The 15,887-nt window shown below is 32.5% G+C and overlaps 1 protein-coding gene across 4 annotated transcripts in view; it reads left to right on the forward strand.

Annotated features, from left to right (window-relative positions):
- LOC117179282 overlaps positions 1-15,887 on the forward strand; it is a 298,303-nt gene that overhangs the window by 140,258 nt on the left and 142,158 nt on the right. The window contains exon 1 of one of the 4 annotated variants that reach the window (XM_033370927.1): positions 4,142-4,182. The exons of the other annotated variants lie outside the window; for them this stretch is intronic. Within the exon in view, the coding sequence (XP_033226818.1) occupies positions 4,157-4,182 (26 nt within the window). The 5' untranslated portion in view covers positions 4,142-4,156. Of the gene's footprint in view, positions 1-4,141; positions 4,183-15,887 lie in introns of those variants that run through there. 4 annotated transcript variants of the gene reach the window in all.

Here is a 15,887-nt window from a genome sequence, read left to right on the forward strand (position 1 = left end):
AATCGATCTTTGAACCATGGATTCTCAAAGTTTAGACATTTGTTCCACCGGTTAGTGAGATTCCAGGTTAATTACAGACTCGAAAAGCTTTGGAAAATGGTTTACAAAAAAAATAGACACGAAAAATCACGTTTTTTTTTTTTGTTTAAACTGCATTTTGGGATAATAAATAAATTTTTTGAGGAATTTCATTAGCACCGTCGGAAAGAGGAGATCTTAAGCAATAAAAATATATGTGTCTCAATTTTTTCTAGTGTCGAATAGTCTTAGTTATTGGCCGTTGAAAAGCAGTGTACCGGTAGTGGCGTTTTGCCCGTTTAAGGGTTAATGATTCACTTAAAAGAAAGTATAGATTGCAGAATTTTGTAGAGATTTTCACTTTTATTTTGAGAGGAATCACACAAAAGTAAAGTAAAATTATAATCGCTAGGGGCGTAAAAATTGTCAGGCCTGAAGTTTAAGGCCAAGTCCCCCGTACAAACATAACTAACATACATACTCAGACGAGCACCTAATCGTGAAGAAACAACATCGGAGCGGGCTATAATGAGTAAGTTCCCACCCACGGTCAAACCGAAAATCGGCGCTATAAAAGAGTTTCACTGTATATAGATTCGTTTCCATTTTTGATTTTATTCCTTAGATTCTAACCTAATTTAATTTAATATATTTTAAATAAGTTTAATTTTTCAGTTTCTAATGTTCAATTGTGCACAAATTTAAAATATTAAAAATTAAATATTTCAGGGTTATAAGATTACAAAATTGGGAATAAAAAATTATCCAATATTTTTATTTACTTCCTCTAAATTGATAAGCCCATTTATTAATAAACTCTTAAAATAAGAAATTTCGATGAAACGGAGACCAGATATTGTTTTGGATGGCCCTGACGTACTTAACTTTATTGGAAATGGTTAAACTGCGATACGCCACCTGGTGACAAAAATCGAACTAGAAAGAATAGGCACGATTTTAAAGATGCATTTTTAAATGTGCATAAAAGTGTTTTAACATTCTTTTTGTGGAGTTTAAAGTATTTATTGGATAATAAAAATAAGTTTTTATTGTAAACAAAGTGTTTTAAATGGAATTTGCATATTATGTAGTGAAAAACCACACTTTTTGACAAAAATGTTTTTCTTAAAATAAAGACAATTATTATTCTCTTTATTGTGGTTTTCAAAAGATTATAAATTTAAATGGACTTATTTTATAGCAGAAATAAACTCAAAGTAAATTTTTATTCATTTATAAATTAAATATTTACTATTTAAAAATATGATCCAAAAGTTAGGTTAGAATTCGTATTTAAACTACAGTCGTGTATTATTCGTATTCTTGTTATAATATGGATAAAATTTGTCACTATATACAATAATTATACTTTATTTAAGTTAACAATGCATTGATACTCACATAAAATAATGAAATAATTGTAATTATTTTTAAAACCCTATTTCACAAAAATGTGTTTTTTAACTGTATAAGATGAAAATTCTATCTAAAATTATTTGTTTCTGATGAATATTTGTTTTTAGTATTCAATCATTGTTTTATACTTCACAAAACAATCGTAAAACACTTTTATACGAAAATTAAAATACATGTTTAAAATTGTACCTACTCTTTCAAGTTCCATTTTTCGGCACTATGTGGCGAAATGATAGACCACCATATCCAATAGCTGAGATTTTTCTCTCAATATTCTAAGTGTTAAGTTAGCCGCCAGGTTTAGTCGTTAGCGATCGAACTCGTTAAACTTAGTTTAGGTGGTTCGAAACCCGTCACAACGATTTTGATTTTTAAAAGCTTTCCTATCCTGAAGAGCGTGCAACTATATTATATGTAATGAATTGTCATTTAATGTAATTGTTTAAGTTAAATTGTGTAAGGATGTGTATAGTAGTGGATAACCTTCGACAGAATGTGGTTGTAGCAAGAATTTTTTTTTTCGCTGGCGGACGAAATTTTACATGACTACGATTTATAATTCACATATTTAGAGCCGTAGACTTTCTTTCTTTTTAATTGAAACTGTAACTAACAGTTCGACTCAGTTTATCCAACTGCCAGGTAATCTTTATTATCTAGTTGTATTATTTCTTACTGAATCACGATTTAAATTATAATGAATTTATATTAATAATTGATTTTTTCATATAAAATATTACCCTATTTTATTCTACATGACTGAAAGTGAAATTTTAATAAAATGCCTTAATGTCATCCGTTTACCGAACTAAGTTATATGTAAGATTTAACACGCAAATATTCCCCGTGTAAATATTAGCTACATTTTGAACGTTTTAATTTGGCCGTAGCCACACCTACTGAGATTCAGAAGAGTTCACTTTTAATGCTTAAAAATAAACAAATTTCTACTTTGAAAAGCTCATTTTTGTCTAATTTCTTTCACCGCGAGAAAAAATAGCTCCAAAGTGAGAAAAATTCACTGTACGTGACACCTCCCCTATTTTACTTTGAGTGCGGGAATGAAAGACGTATGGCCAAACTTGTCTACTTTCTTATGAATTGGAAATTTATAATAGAGAAAATTCTACAGGAATATCTTTCTTGGAAGGAAGAAGAAGCTATTTTAAAAATATCTCGCTTTGGGCATGCCAAGAAGAGATTAAAAGAAACCAGCTCGTAAAAAGAATCTTAAAGGATTCATTTGCCCTGTATTTTTAATTACTCCCAACGCGTTGTTGGTTCTGCGTAGATAAAATAGCGCTTGACCTGGAAATGCAAATTCAAGCCTATCTGCATGAAGATCGCATTAATCATTACGAGTAAGCTTTCAAAGCTTTAGAGATCCGACTTAAAAAAAAAATTATGAATATTTTATGTACGTAATTAACAGAAATTTTTACCGTTAGTTGCACAGTATAATTCGTTGCAAATTGCCCCATGCTTTTTGTGAGCACACATGATTGAATTTAATCTATCTTCACATTTAGATTTTGTCGATATTGAGTTCCAACATTACAAGTCCTAGCGCTTTAATATTAAGTTGCATGAGGTAGCAATCGGCCTTATATTTCCTTAAGTTTTCATGTATGTTTTTAAGTGTAAGCTGGATTTTTATGCAGAAAAAGCAGGGAAACAAATTTTACGTATTCAATAATTTTTCCAATTTGTTTACTAATAGGTAAAGTAATGACTGCTAGGCTTTCGTATACCGGATTGAGCCTCATTGTTTTCAACATACTTTCATTGCCGAATAGATCTAAATTCTATTTCTCTTGCAAATTTCATTTTGAAGAATACAATAGTATTGGGTAATGTAATAAGAAACAGTGAAATCATACATCAGCAAGTAATAAATGAACTAAAGCTAATAAACCGAGAAGATATGTTAGCAAATAATGATTTTATTCGTTTGTTAATTCATATTTGACCAAAGCAGCTCCGAATTCCCAGAAAACAGTATGACTTGCAAAACTTGGCCGACGGTTTGGCGGTAGTTTTATGTCAGTAAGCGAGCAAACCGCGAAAGCACTTTAGCTGAGCCGTTAACCATTTATAAGTGCGTTATAATACACCCATCTCCATACTTACGTGGGGTTTCTATATCGCATATAGGAAACCGATAGTCGTATGTTCACTATGAACAGGGTCACAGGACAATCGATACACAACGCTATGCTATCTCGAATGTATATAGATCACATGACTACACGTTTTCCTCACTTCTATGTGTGCCCGTGTTGTGCAAAAAAAATGTATACATACGTTTAACTGCATTGTTGAAAACGTCTATTATAATTTTACAATGGCATTGCTTCCGAATCTGGAAGGTCTTTTTATTTATAGCTTTCAACAGACCACCATCAGAATATTTGACTCATTGTTACACCTAATAAACTATAATGAAACTTTAGTTTGCATCCACAGATTGTAATAAAAATTAACAAATTCTCTGCCGAGGACTGCTCCTCGTTCCGCGATACAGCGAAATGAAAAAGGAATTTCAAAACAACTTTTAGACTGCAATTCTCAATCTCGTCAGGATTCCTACTTTAGGTTCCTTTTGAACAATTAATTTATTTTGATTTTGGTTATTTTTTTGCAAGAGAGGTTTCTTTTTGTTGCAGCTCCCGTAGAACAAAAAATCGGTTCTGATAGAAACAAAAAAAACTGAGGATGTGAAATGTTGCAGTTAATCAGTGAATCAGGGTAAGTGCGAGGTGGGTACTGCAAGCTGAGGTCAAATTTACGTGGCCAATCGCATATATCTATGGTGGACTCCTCTAAATGCAGCACGTTACAGGACTGTCACCACGGAAAGTTTACCTCAGTTTGGTGTAATCAGCAGACTATTACCCTGCTTGAAAGATTACCTGCAACTTTCCCTACCCCCAGTTTTTTCTCTGATGTGACTAGTGATGTTAAGTAATTAAAATTTGTATAAGACATTATTTGTTGATTTTCTAAACAAATACACAGTGACTGCATTTATGAGTAGAAGAAAATTGTGTTTTTCCTCATTGTCTTTAAATTTTATTTCTATTGATCTTAAGTGATGAAGTTTTATCATCTGGAATTGTCTGATTATTTTTTTAATAAATAATATTGTCAAAATTGTCTTGGAATTCCAATATTTCGCCATATTCCATGTAACATATGTTTGTTATATCTGAAGTGTAACAAACGTTGATCTGATTCCCTAACTTCTGGTCTCGTCCAGTGCATACTGGTACTATCTTAAAGAAGAGTGAAGACAAACTTATACAAAACTTGATCCGGAAGCTCTCGAGCTCCTGGTTTTAGAATAAATACTGATGAAACTAAAACTGAAGACTGAACAATACAATATAAAGACAATGAGAAAAATTTGTTTATAAAAATAAGAGAAAATCTCGAATAACAAATTTCCATTGGTAAACATCACTGGACAACAAAATGTTAGGAGAATTAAGAAGAGAACTATGTATTTTCCCTAAAACATGCCGATACTATGAATTTGTTTGTATTATTTGTTTATAAAATTGACATGAAATGTGGAATTACAAATTTTAACTACTTTACATCACTGGTAACATAATTTTAGTGAATTAAAGAAAAAATATTTCTTTTTTCCTTATAAATGCCGATAAAAAATACTGGATGATAAAATTTTATGCTCAAATATCACCTTGTAAATAAAACCAAGTATAGTCGAATTCGGATTTGAGCCCCCTGGATTGGAGCCTTCCGAGAATTGACGCTGCGCCGCATGTACTAATGAGTGGAGTTTCGGGGGTGTGCTGTGCTCACTCAGATGTAATAAAAAAAAAAGAGCGTAACGGTAAGGCGCTGTACACTAACGGTCTAGCTGTGTAGCTGCGTCATGACGTAGCGTCAGTTCACTCTCGGGAAGTACACAAGTTTGCATAGCGAATAGACACGAAAGCGGGTTTGCATCGCCAGCAGTGGGGTCCTGTTGCTTGAAGCCGAGCGGACTCATCGAATTATTTCGTGCGATCGAATTCACCTGTAGGGTAACTCTTTGACCTTGACAACGGCGCCATTTGAAGTGCGAACTATTGGGTATCTCGAAGTTATTGAAGCAGCGTTATTAAAAAAGAGCAGAGAATATAAATTCATTTGAATCAAACATTTTATACTACAGTTTAAAGTTAATTAATTACTATAGGATTTCTTGTTAATATATCATTGAAATTTAAATTCCTTCTCAATAGTTCCAAATTAGTGGCATCGTCGTAGCTAGCGAACAGGCGTATTCAAAACATTTACTTTGAAACCTTTTTTTCTGTCGTATTGGATAAACAGAGATAAAGTGTGGTCGGTTTTAAAATTTTGACTTGTCATTGGAGCACAATCGAATCTTCTCTCTCTACATCATACGATAAAAAGAAAGATCTGAAAATCATCGTTTCGAATTCCATCGCACCTCGTTCACTACATCACATGGTAGAAAGAATGGTCCGCCCACTGCAAAGTTTTGTAACGTCAAATTGTCAAGTGTTGACGTGAGTTTGAGATTTTTGGGTCGCTGATCACGAATCTGGGATCAAGATCAGCGATCTAAAAAAAACTGTAGTCACGTTCTCACGGAATTTTAGGAATATCAAAAAGTTGGGGCATTTGGGGGAGAGTTAAGGGACCCCTGACGTGCATTTTTTTAAATCTGATCCCAGATTCATGCTCAGCGACCCAAAAAAAGCCGGGGTTTCGAGAACATTAAAAAAATGGGGCATTTGGAGGAGGGGTTTTGGGGCCCCCTGACGTGCATTTTTCAAATCTGACTCCAGATTCGTGATCAGAGACCCCGAAAATCCCGGGGTCTTGTTTCTAACAGAAAAAGACTGACTTTCCTCCAGGGCCAATATATCGGCTTTCCGGCCGTCTAAAGGTTAAATTCCTTGCTCCTACAATCCTTCCTCCTATAGCTCTAAAAAAATATCGGAGAGGAGCTGAGATGTCAAACTTACACTCACTTGCAATGTTATATACACAACATTTTGAGAAATATGCTTCTTTGCTGAAGAAAAGTAAATATATAAAAGGGTTGTTTCGTATCTTTTTATTAATTTAACGCTTAAATTATGATTTTAATTCTTCATGTGGAAAATTTAATACTAATTGAAGAATAGATGTGATGTTAAATACTTCACGTGGAAAATTAGAAGTACAAAGGTGGTTTTTATACCATCCAACCTTTTTTCATGTTATATCTATAATTTTCACATGTTTTTCACTGTGGTCACATGTTTTTTTTCACAGAGTAACAACCGCAGTCATCACCTCAAGTTTACACAAGTATCAGAGAGAACAGGTTGAGCGTGTAAAATACGATCGTTTCAAAAAGCAAAAGTACACGAGCACGAACCGTTATTGGGTTTTTATTAATGGCTGAGTGAAATGAAGTTGTGAGACCAAATAAAACCGTCTGTGGCGCTTTTGCGGTTACAATGCCCAAACTATTCGTACACAAATTTATACTCTTTTCGCGGATAAAACAACTCGGGTTGAGAATAATTGGTTCCCCCTTGGTTAAGTCCCTCGAGACGGTAGGCGAATAAATAAAATGCACATGATCTCTGGGTTCATTAAACAATAAACATGATATGTCACTTACTGTCCCAATGTGCACCTATTTGAATATATGTTTGAATTTCTATTTAAGAAGTGGCTTGCATTAAGAACTTCAAACTTGCAATGAAAGACCTTGCAAATTAAATCACCCTCTTTGACGTTATTTATTTAATTGTTCGTATTTCGTGACAATGGAAAGGATGCGACCTACACTACCTTTATATAGTACCTGCACTAACAGGACGAATAATAATTCACTCGCTCGCCCTTAAACTTCATTCGCAAAAAATGAGGAGTCATTTCTAATCCGATTTCCTGGTAGAATCTACTGGCAACAAAAATTACCTTGATGCATGGCTCAATCTAGTTACAAGAGACGATAGTGTTACCGTGTGGACTTGAAAATGAATTAACCGGAATTTGGTTAATACTGAATCAGTCTGAATTAATTTTTAAACCAGCATAAGAAATTAACTTTTATAAGGTTAGGGAATCCCAGAAAGTTAGGGAATTGATAATAATTGCACAGAAAAAAGAAAGTATTAATGAAGCACCAATATCAGGGTACCAAATATCTGCAACAGAAATTACCCTTGCGGTGTGAATGCTGCACCGTAACGTAGGGTATAAATTCCCTATCACTTGGGGTACGAAGTACCTACCACTTTAAGTACGAAATGAAAAACGTCATTCGACGAATAATCTACGCGGTGGTAACTTCTTAAATACTTCTTAAATACTTTTCAAGATTTGAAATAGCCATGTCTGAATGCATTGTTTATTATTTTGACAGCTTTGCTAATTGTATGTCATGGTCATTGAAGTTTAGCAGGTGCGTTGTTCGCACTTCGTAAAATTGAGCCATTAGGTGGGGTTATCCAAGATGTCTGCACCCTGAGGGGCAAACAATAATACCAAATACATGGGACTAAACTTTGTTTTTATAATAACTTGGAAAATAATTATCATAGCGCATGTATAACTGGAGGGTACCAGGCAATGACAGAGTTATTAGCAAAATAAAAAAGACAGACCTCGAGTTAGCGGGATAAGCTATCTCTCTCGCGCAGCGACCTGATTGGCTGTTTACCGCTCCCCTCTAAATTAAGGTTAAATAGTTTACATGTATGCGCAAGTAAAGAGCTATTTATGGAGCAAAATTGAAAAGATCAATCATGTTGCTGTGCGAGAGAGATAGCTTATCCTCCAGCCCCAGTCAGTGGTGGCAGAACGCGGATGTCCCTGGCATGCGCAGTAGTTATTCCTGTGTATTTTTAGGTTATGTAAGGCCATGTGTCAATTTAAAAATACATAAGAATCACTGCTGCGAATGCTCGAGATATCCGCGTTTGCTCACAATATAACTTTTGATCTTGAATAATTCGTACCTTAATAAGAATACATAGTGGAGCATAGGCATGTTAAGATTACTAGAAAAGTAGAGCGTATGGATGCTAAGTTCCCCAAGCACGAAGTTGTTCGATATTTAAGATGAAAAGGTCTTTCTATACGCGTAATAATAGCATCTTCAGATTTAACTGAATTAAAAAAAAAAAAGATTAGGAAAACGTACAAATTCAATTTGATCAAAATAAAACTATTCGATCAAATTTTCTATTACTAGACATTAATCTAGAAAGTGTGAAATATTTTTCAAAGCATTACTTTATTATTAAAGTTAAATATTATGATACGATTTTAACATTATTATTTATAACAATAAGTTTAACTTCATTGATTAAAAAAAAAATACTTATTTAAATTAGATTTAAATTAAGTATAAAAAAGTCAATCTATTTTTATTTTCATTGCTTCGACATGCACTCGAGTTGTTCTTCCATAATCTACAGCTTCTAAAGGTCATGTGCATGCACATAATATGTTGTCGATAGAGAAACTATTAAAGGTGTACTGATAATTCCAAAAGCGACAGCCTTGAATCTAAGAAAAATTTTCTTTGCCCTCAATACTGAATGATTCAACGAATGCCTGACTGGTGGCAGTAATGACCCTTTCCCTTTGCTGGGCATCTACTTTATTCCACGCACGTTTGCCGTGCAGTCACGCGAGCTTTTGCCAACCCGTTATAGCTTGCAGTTGGTATAATGGAGCTCGATGGCTTGTCCAAATTTAATTTCTATTGACGCGATCGACCACAAGTAAGCAACAAATCGCATGGAATGATGAGACTTTTTTGTATTTCTTTTCTGGCCCAGACACAATTACGATAGGGTTCATACTTTATAGAGATGGCTGTAAGGTTAACGAACTCTCGTCTCTTCAACTTTTCTTTTCAGAGGCATATCTGTTATATTTTTCGAATTTTATTTACGTTTCATACACTTTTTTAAAAGGGGAAAATATCCTAAATTTTAAGTTTATGCCTTAGAATGAATAATTTTAAGGCAGTTGTTGTGTCCAAAAGTAGATCTAAAGAAAATAGATTTCGATGATTGTAAGAATTGTAAGAATGAAAATAATATAACTAATGATCTTATTTCAAATAAAAAAAAATGATTTTGAAGTAACAAATTTTTAAACTTACAAAAAATATTTATTTTTGCAATATTTTGAAATCGTAAAAACAATTACTTCAATTCAATACATTTTTTAAACAATTAATTATATTTGAACAAATAAGGCGTGATTTATTTAAATCCGAGCATTTTTTGAAATTGGTAATAACCGACAGTAATAAAAAATTAAATTACAAAAAATATTGTTACAATATTATTTTTCGAAAGTTTTAAACCTTTTTCGTAGAAAGTAATTATTTTTCTTTCACGAGGCATGACTAATAATCTAATTTTAATTCTTAAAACCATAGAAACTTTTTTTACAGAGAACTGTTTTTCGTCCTGACAACTACCATAATTGAGTAGTTCAAAAATATAGGATTTTAATATGAAAATCTTAAATCTAAAGAATTTTTGTAAATAAAATTTGTATGGAATGTATTTCATTCAATAATGAATTGTAGGAAAATTATTTCTTCTGTCTTACAGTCACGGCAAAATAAAAACAAATTCGAGCTATCAATTCAACTCCATTTATTTTTAGAACAAAAATTTAAACTTCAACGACGTTTCGGCATCACTGCGTGCCTTTTTCAGAGTATCCAAATAATAATTATAATAAGCTAATACATAGTAAAAATAAATATAAATAGTTTTAAAAAAAGTGATTGTTTATGAGTAAAAAATATTTAAAAAATAATACCTTAGTTTAAAACAATTTGTAAGCGAAACAAAAATCATTTCAATTTTGGAGTCTATACGTATCAATTTTTGTTGTGTCATAATTAAAAATAGTTTATACGTTATTAAAGTGTAAAAAAAGTAAGACTCCATACAATTATTGAGGATGAGAAAAAGAAAAAGCTTCATAAAATTGAAGAGGCTTTTTTCAGCGTAAAAACTACATTATTAACGATTATGAAACCGTTCTAAGTGGTTTGGAAACAACGACGAACATATAACTAGGAGATAAATAAGGCGGTAAATCGTTGATGAAGATAAAGTCAGTATATAAAGTGAAATACAATGATTGGCCAAGTTTCCATAGAATTACTGATGTATTGTTGTTTTACTGATGTGTTGTTTCCAAAACACTTAGAACGGTTTCATAATCATTAATAATGTAGTTTTCACGCTGAAAAAAGCCTCTTCAATTTTATGAGGCTTTCTCTTTTTACTCATCCTCAATAATTGTTTGGAGTCTTACTTTTTTTAAACTTTAATAACGTATAGACTATTTCTAATTATGACACACAAAATTAACACGTATTGACTCCAAAATTGGAATGATTGTTGTTTCGCTTACAAATCGTTTTAAACTAAGGTATTATTTTTTAAATAGTTTTTCTTCATAAACAATAACTTTTTTAAGACTATTTATATTTATTTTTATTATGTATTAGCTTATTATAATTATTATTACATACTCTAAAAAATGCACGCAGTGATGCCGAAACGTCGAAGTTTTAATTTTTGTTCTAAAAATAAATGGAGTTGAAATGACAGCTCTAATTTGTTTTTTTTTTTGCCGTGACCGTAAGACAGAAGAAATCATTTTTCTACAATTCATTACTGTTTAGAAATGCAGAAAAAAGTATTTAAAGGCTGACAGTTAACAAAGTGGCGACCTTTTTTCTGAGAATAAAATAATGTTGGTTGTTTAAGAATACATGCAGGGTACGTGAAAAAGTCTGAAAGCAGAATTGCGCTTTTTAAAGAGTTCCAAAAAAGTTAGTTTTTTACTTTTTTAAATTTATCACTGAAAAGTTTTTTTTTTTGTAAATGTAAATTTTGGACATAATAAAAACAAACACTAAAAAATTTCGACAGGTGGAAAAGAAATTACTCTAGAACTTTTGGAAAGAAACAATTTAACTATTGGCTTTTTACCTTATCTCGCCTATTAAAAAAAAATTATTTTGTTTTTGATAAAAACTATCTCCATTTTCTTATTTTACAAATTCATTATTATTATACCATCAAGTCATTTGCCTTTCAGGTAGAATTTATTAACAGATTTCAAAACAGTGAAAAACATACCTCAGAATAAAAATTAAAATGTTAATTATCTTGGTTATATTGGTATGTACCGTATTTTTTTAGAAAGTCTCTATCCCAAAATGTCAGTTTGCAAATAACACAAATACCAAGTTTTATGAGTTTTAAACAATGTTGGTCGAATTCAGGTTTGCCGTGTCTGTTATTCTATATTATTGTAATTTTAAATGAAAAACGTTCAAAATTTAAAGCGATTTTCAGTCTAATTCGTTTAAAGTTGTATAATATTGTTCTAAAGCTTTCAGAATTGTATAGTTTGACATTAGAAGCATTTCAAAATTCACATCTACTTTGTATTTTGTGAACGCGAAGCTGGATGTATTTGGAATTTAAATATTGAATATTGTTGAATTTCAAAGTGAAAACTTTAATAATTCACCAATTGATATTTGAAGCATTGGAAATTGAATCTTCCGATATTTAAAGACCATTTTGAACTAAGAACATTCAACATTGTATTTACGGGCCCAGATTATGCCAACCCCTGACAAGTAACATTAGCGGCAAGTCACATTGCGACAACCTCTCATTCGGAAAAATGTGTAATCCACCAAAATGAGCAAAACGTAGTGGGGGGCTTACATGATTTTAATCATTTTCTGGGCTTAAAATTTGTCTGAATGAGAGATGCCGCAATTTGACTTGTCGAGGGTTGGCAAGACTTAACCTCAAGTTTTCTTACCTAAAAATTATTTTGATAAAACGTTGAAAAGCTTAATCCGTAGTTAACGGATTTTGAATTGTAGTCCCTAAGGCCATCTGACGAGTGGGTCACGGGACCAGATTCCTAACTTACCGCCACTTTTCTTATTTCCTAACTTATTTTTACACGAAGCGCCACATCGAGTTGAAAATTTGGGACAATAGATCGGAAGTACTAAAAAAGGTGGAGTCTGGTCCTAAGTTTTAATAATAATGAAAAAGGCAAACAAAATTTATTTACAAAAAAAATTTTTTTTCATAATTATAGAAATTTAGGACCAGGCCCACCATTCTTACAGCTTCTTATTTAGTATCCCAAATTTTCAACTCGATGTGGCGCTTCGCGTGTAAAACAGTTAGGAGATAAAAAAGTGGCGGTAAAATAGGAATCTGGTCACGTGGCCCACTCATCACATGGCCTTAAGAACTTATTAATTTAATGTTTAAATGTTTTTAATTGAACATTAATGATTGAGCGCATTCAAAATTCAATAGTTCCAAAAAATAAAAATATGAAAATGAAATTTAAGAGTGGAATTGAGTTGTTGGTTTTATTTTATTTTTTTTTATTTTGGAAAATCAAGGAACAACTCATAAAAAAGCAGTCTATACATCCCTCATAGCAATAGGACATTGTGCGATACATCTCTACTATGAGGGGTTTAATTTGGGATTTAATTGAATGTTTTTCAGTAGAAAAACAGTAGATTCATTTTTAACTGTATGAGTACATAAAAGGGTGAGTGTACGCACTATACTGCATGAACAGACTTTTTCAATGTGGCGTGTTATTCATACTCTAGGATTCTCGTGTTTTAGTCGAGTTTGGCTTCCGCTAATGAATTTTTCTTTTCCAAGTCATAACGTGCATAGCACTTTAGTAAACACTAACAGCTAATGGAATTAGTATTGTCTGACTCAGTACGATTTCATCATTGCTGTTCTCATATATCCTCGAATTCCTCCATTTGAATTTGGTTAGTGGTAAAACCTCAGATTAACTTTGAAAATGAGATAAAATATACATAAAAAAATTTGTCCTACTAATTCAAGTAGAAAAAATCAATCAATTTTACCAAAATATGAGCTTTGCTCTGCGGCATACCTTGGAAATTTTAGAGATATGATTTTAATCTGACAAAAATTTCTTTAAATGATTATTTATAAAACTTCTTTACTTAAGAGGGATAACGTTTTGTCTCTAGCGAAAGAGGATTTTAATTAAATTTTGTACAACCCCTGGCAAAGGTTTTATTTTCAAGTTTTTTTTCGAGTTCAAGTGTGCTATTTCATGTTTCACTCCGGATGTAACATTTCGTTAACAAAAACCGTTTCTGGTGATTCACCAAGTCTAATAGGACAGATCTAGTACACGTTTATGTTGTATTGTATTTACATAATCCGAATTGAGGCAAGACCATTGTAAAAAAGATTTACGTGCTGCAACAGGGTCAGTCGAGATTCAGAACTTCAGCTTAAATTCAACTTTAGAGAGAGAGATTATATCATTAATTTGCATCTTTTTATTTTTAAAACTTGATTTGCATGGATATTTTAAATTTTCATTTGATTCGAAACATATAATAGTATATTTTGTGCACGACTCTAGGATATCGATTATGTTTATAGGAAACGGTTATCACTCGTGCATGAAAAACACCAGCAGCGTTGCGAAAAGCTCATTACGCGGGTACCTACTCGCGTATATTGCGGAATATTCTATACAATGAAACTCTCATGTAGCCCTGATTTTGGGGCTGACGCTGGGTGGGAATTAACTCATTTTATCCCGCTCCGCTTTTATTTGTTCACGCCTGAGTGCTCGCCTGAGTAACAACCGCAGACCCCGCGCACCTCGCGCAGCTCCTGTTATACCTATCTGCGGGGCGGCGTCAATTTTCTGAAGGGCTATAGAAGGGAGAGCTAATGAAGGGTTTCACTGTATTTCAATTGGAAACAGGTCAGGCGGCCCTGATTGTTTATGTTTGGATCCTCCCGATTTGTGGCCAAGGCTTACAGGAAGCTGAAACCGAGAGTTTGGTGAAATATATAAAAAAATTGCTCGACACTATTGTCTCACTATTTTTTTTTTTAATTTAAGCTTCCATTGACAATTTTTTTTTATTTTCTCTAATGAGTCCGAGGTCTGCGGCTCTATAAGATCATTTGTCTCCGACTTGAGTAATTTTTTAATTGGAGTTGTAAAAAGCTTAATGAAGTTACAGAATCCAAAGCTTATCAATTATGTTCCGATTGCAAATCATACAGTCGGATATGAAGAATGGTAGACGAGAAGCATAAAAGTCGTCTGCGAGAAATATTTTTCCTGTTTAAAATACGTCGCAAAGGTTACGATTTATATGGAACGAGCAGAAGGAATGGCAGAAGGGAAATAGGAAGTTTGATTGCATGAAACCTGCTTCGAGATTATGGTTCGTTAGATGATAAAATTTAGAAATTCCCCTCTAAATTTAATTACAGAATTTCAAAACGCTTCGTTGATTTCATCTTGGGGAAGAATTAGTATCTATGGTAAATATATAACAGTTGAAAATTCAACTTAATATTTGTACTAATTGTCAAAAAAGAATGTTATATTTCGCAAAAAGGAACACGCAGACTTTCTTTGGAAAAACTAAATCGAAATACGTTTTAGACCAGCAAATTTGGAGAATTTAATCCGTCAAATGAATCAAATTATTGAGATAAAGGTCAAATCCGCTTAAAGCGGCTTAACGTATCTTTCGTGCTGATTTTAATTTACATGACTATGTTTGCAAAAGAAATTTGTACTCATGTTCCGGCAGACAATTTATATTAAAAGTGATTACAAGCGGCCTAGAGGTGATTATAACACCATGAATTTCTACTTTAATCAGAGTTGAAGTAACGAAGTAATGAGATTTGCACGAGTCTCGGATAATAATTAAGTTTTCCTTGAATTAAAAAAAGGCGGAAAAGTCGTTCTATGAAATGCGATGAAATTAAATCTTATTTTGAAAACATTGTTGGTCGAGTTGATGGATAATGAGATTAGTTTTCGTGCAAGCTTTCTCTTTTCTAGGTCAGCGTAATCGGAGAATATATTGGACATTCCATAATCTATATCAAGTTTGGTTTTGGTCAGGACTGTATGCATATAGATTGTAAGGGGTTTGAAAAATCACGCGGGAGAGGGAAAGGGGAAACTGTGGTAAAGGAAGAGGCTGCTTGGTAAACTTCATTACAGTTTACCGACTGCCTTTCTATTTCCCCTTTACAATGTCTCTCCACTGTAGGAAGCTTCCTTAATTGCTTTCTGTCAAAAAAGATTGAATTTTTTTTACTAAAATCCTGATTGAAACATTTTTATTTATTTCATTTCAGTTTGTTATAATTCCGAAAATTAATTTCTATATAAAAGCAATAATGTTCCTAAATTAATTTTTTGGAAATATGTTCATAAAATTTGTTTTAAATAAATAAACTGTTACAACGATCTGTTTTTGTGGAATTAGAATTGATTTATGATTTGATTTGCGAAGATTTTAAAACATTTAAAATGATATCTTGAAATTTCAAAAAATA

This window comes from Belonocnema kinseyi, chromosome 9 (assembly GCF_010883055.1).
Source record: "Belonocnema kinseyi isolate 2016_QV_RU_SX_M_011 chromosome 9, B_treatae_v1, whole genome shotgun sequence".
NCBI classification, from domain to species: domain Eukaryota; kingdom Metazoa; phylum Arthropoda; class Insecta; order Hymenoptera; family Cynipidae; genus Belonocnema; species Belonocnema kinseyi.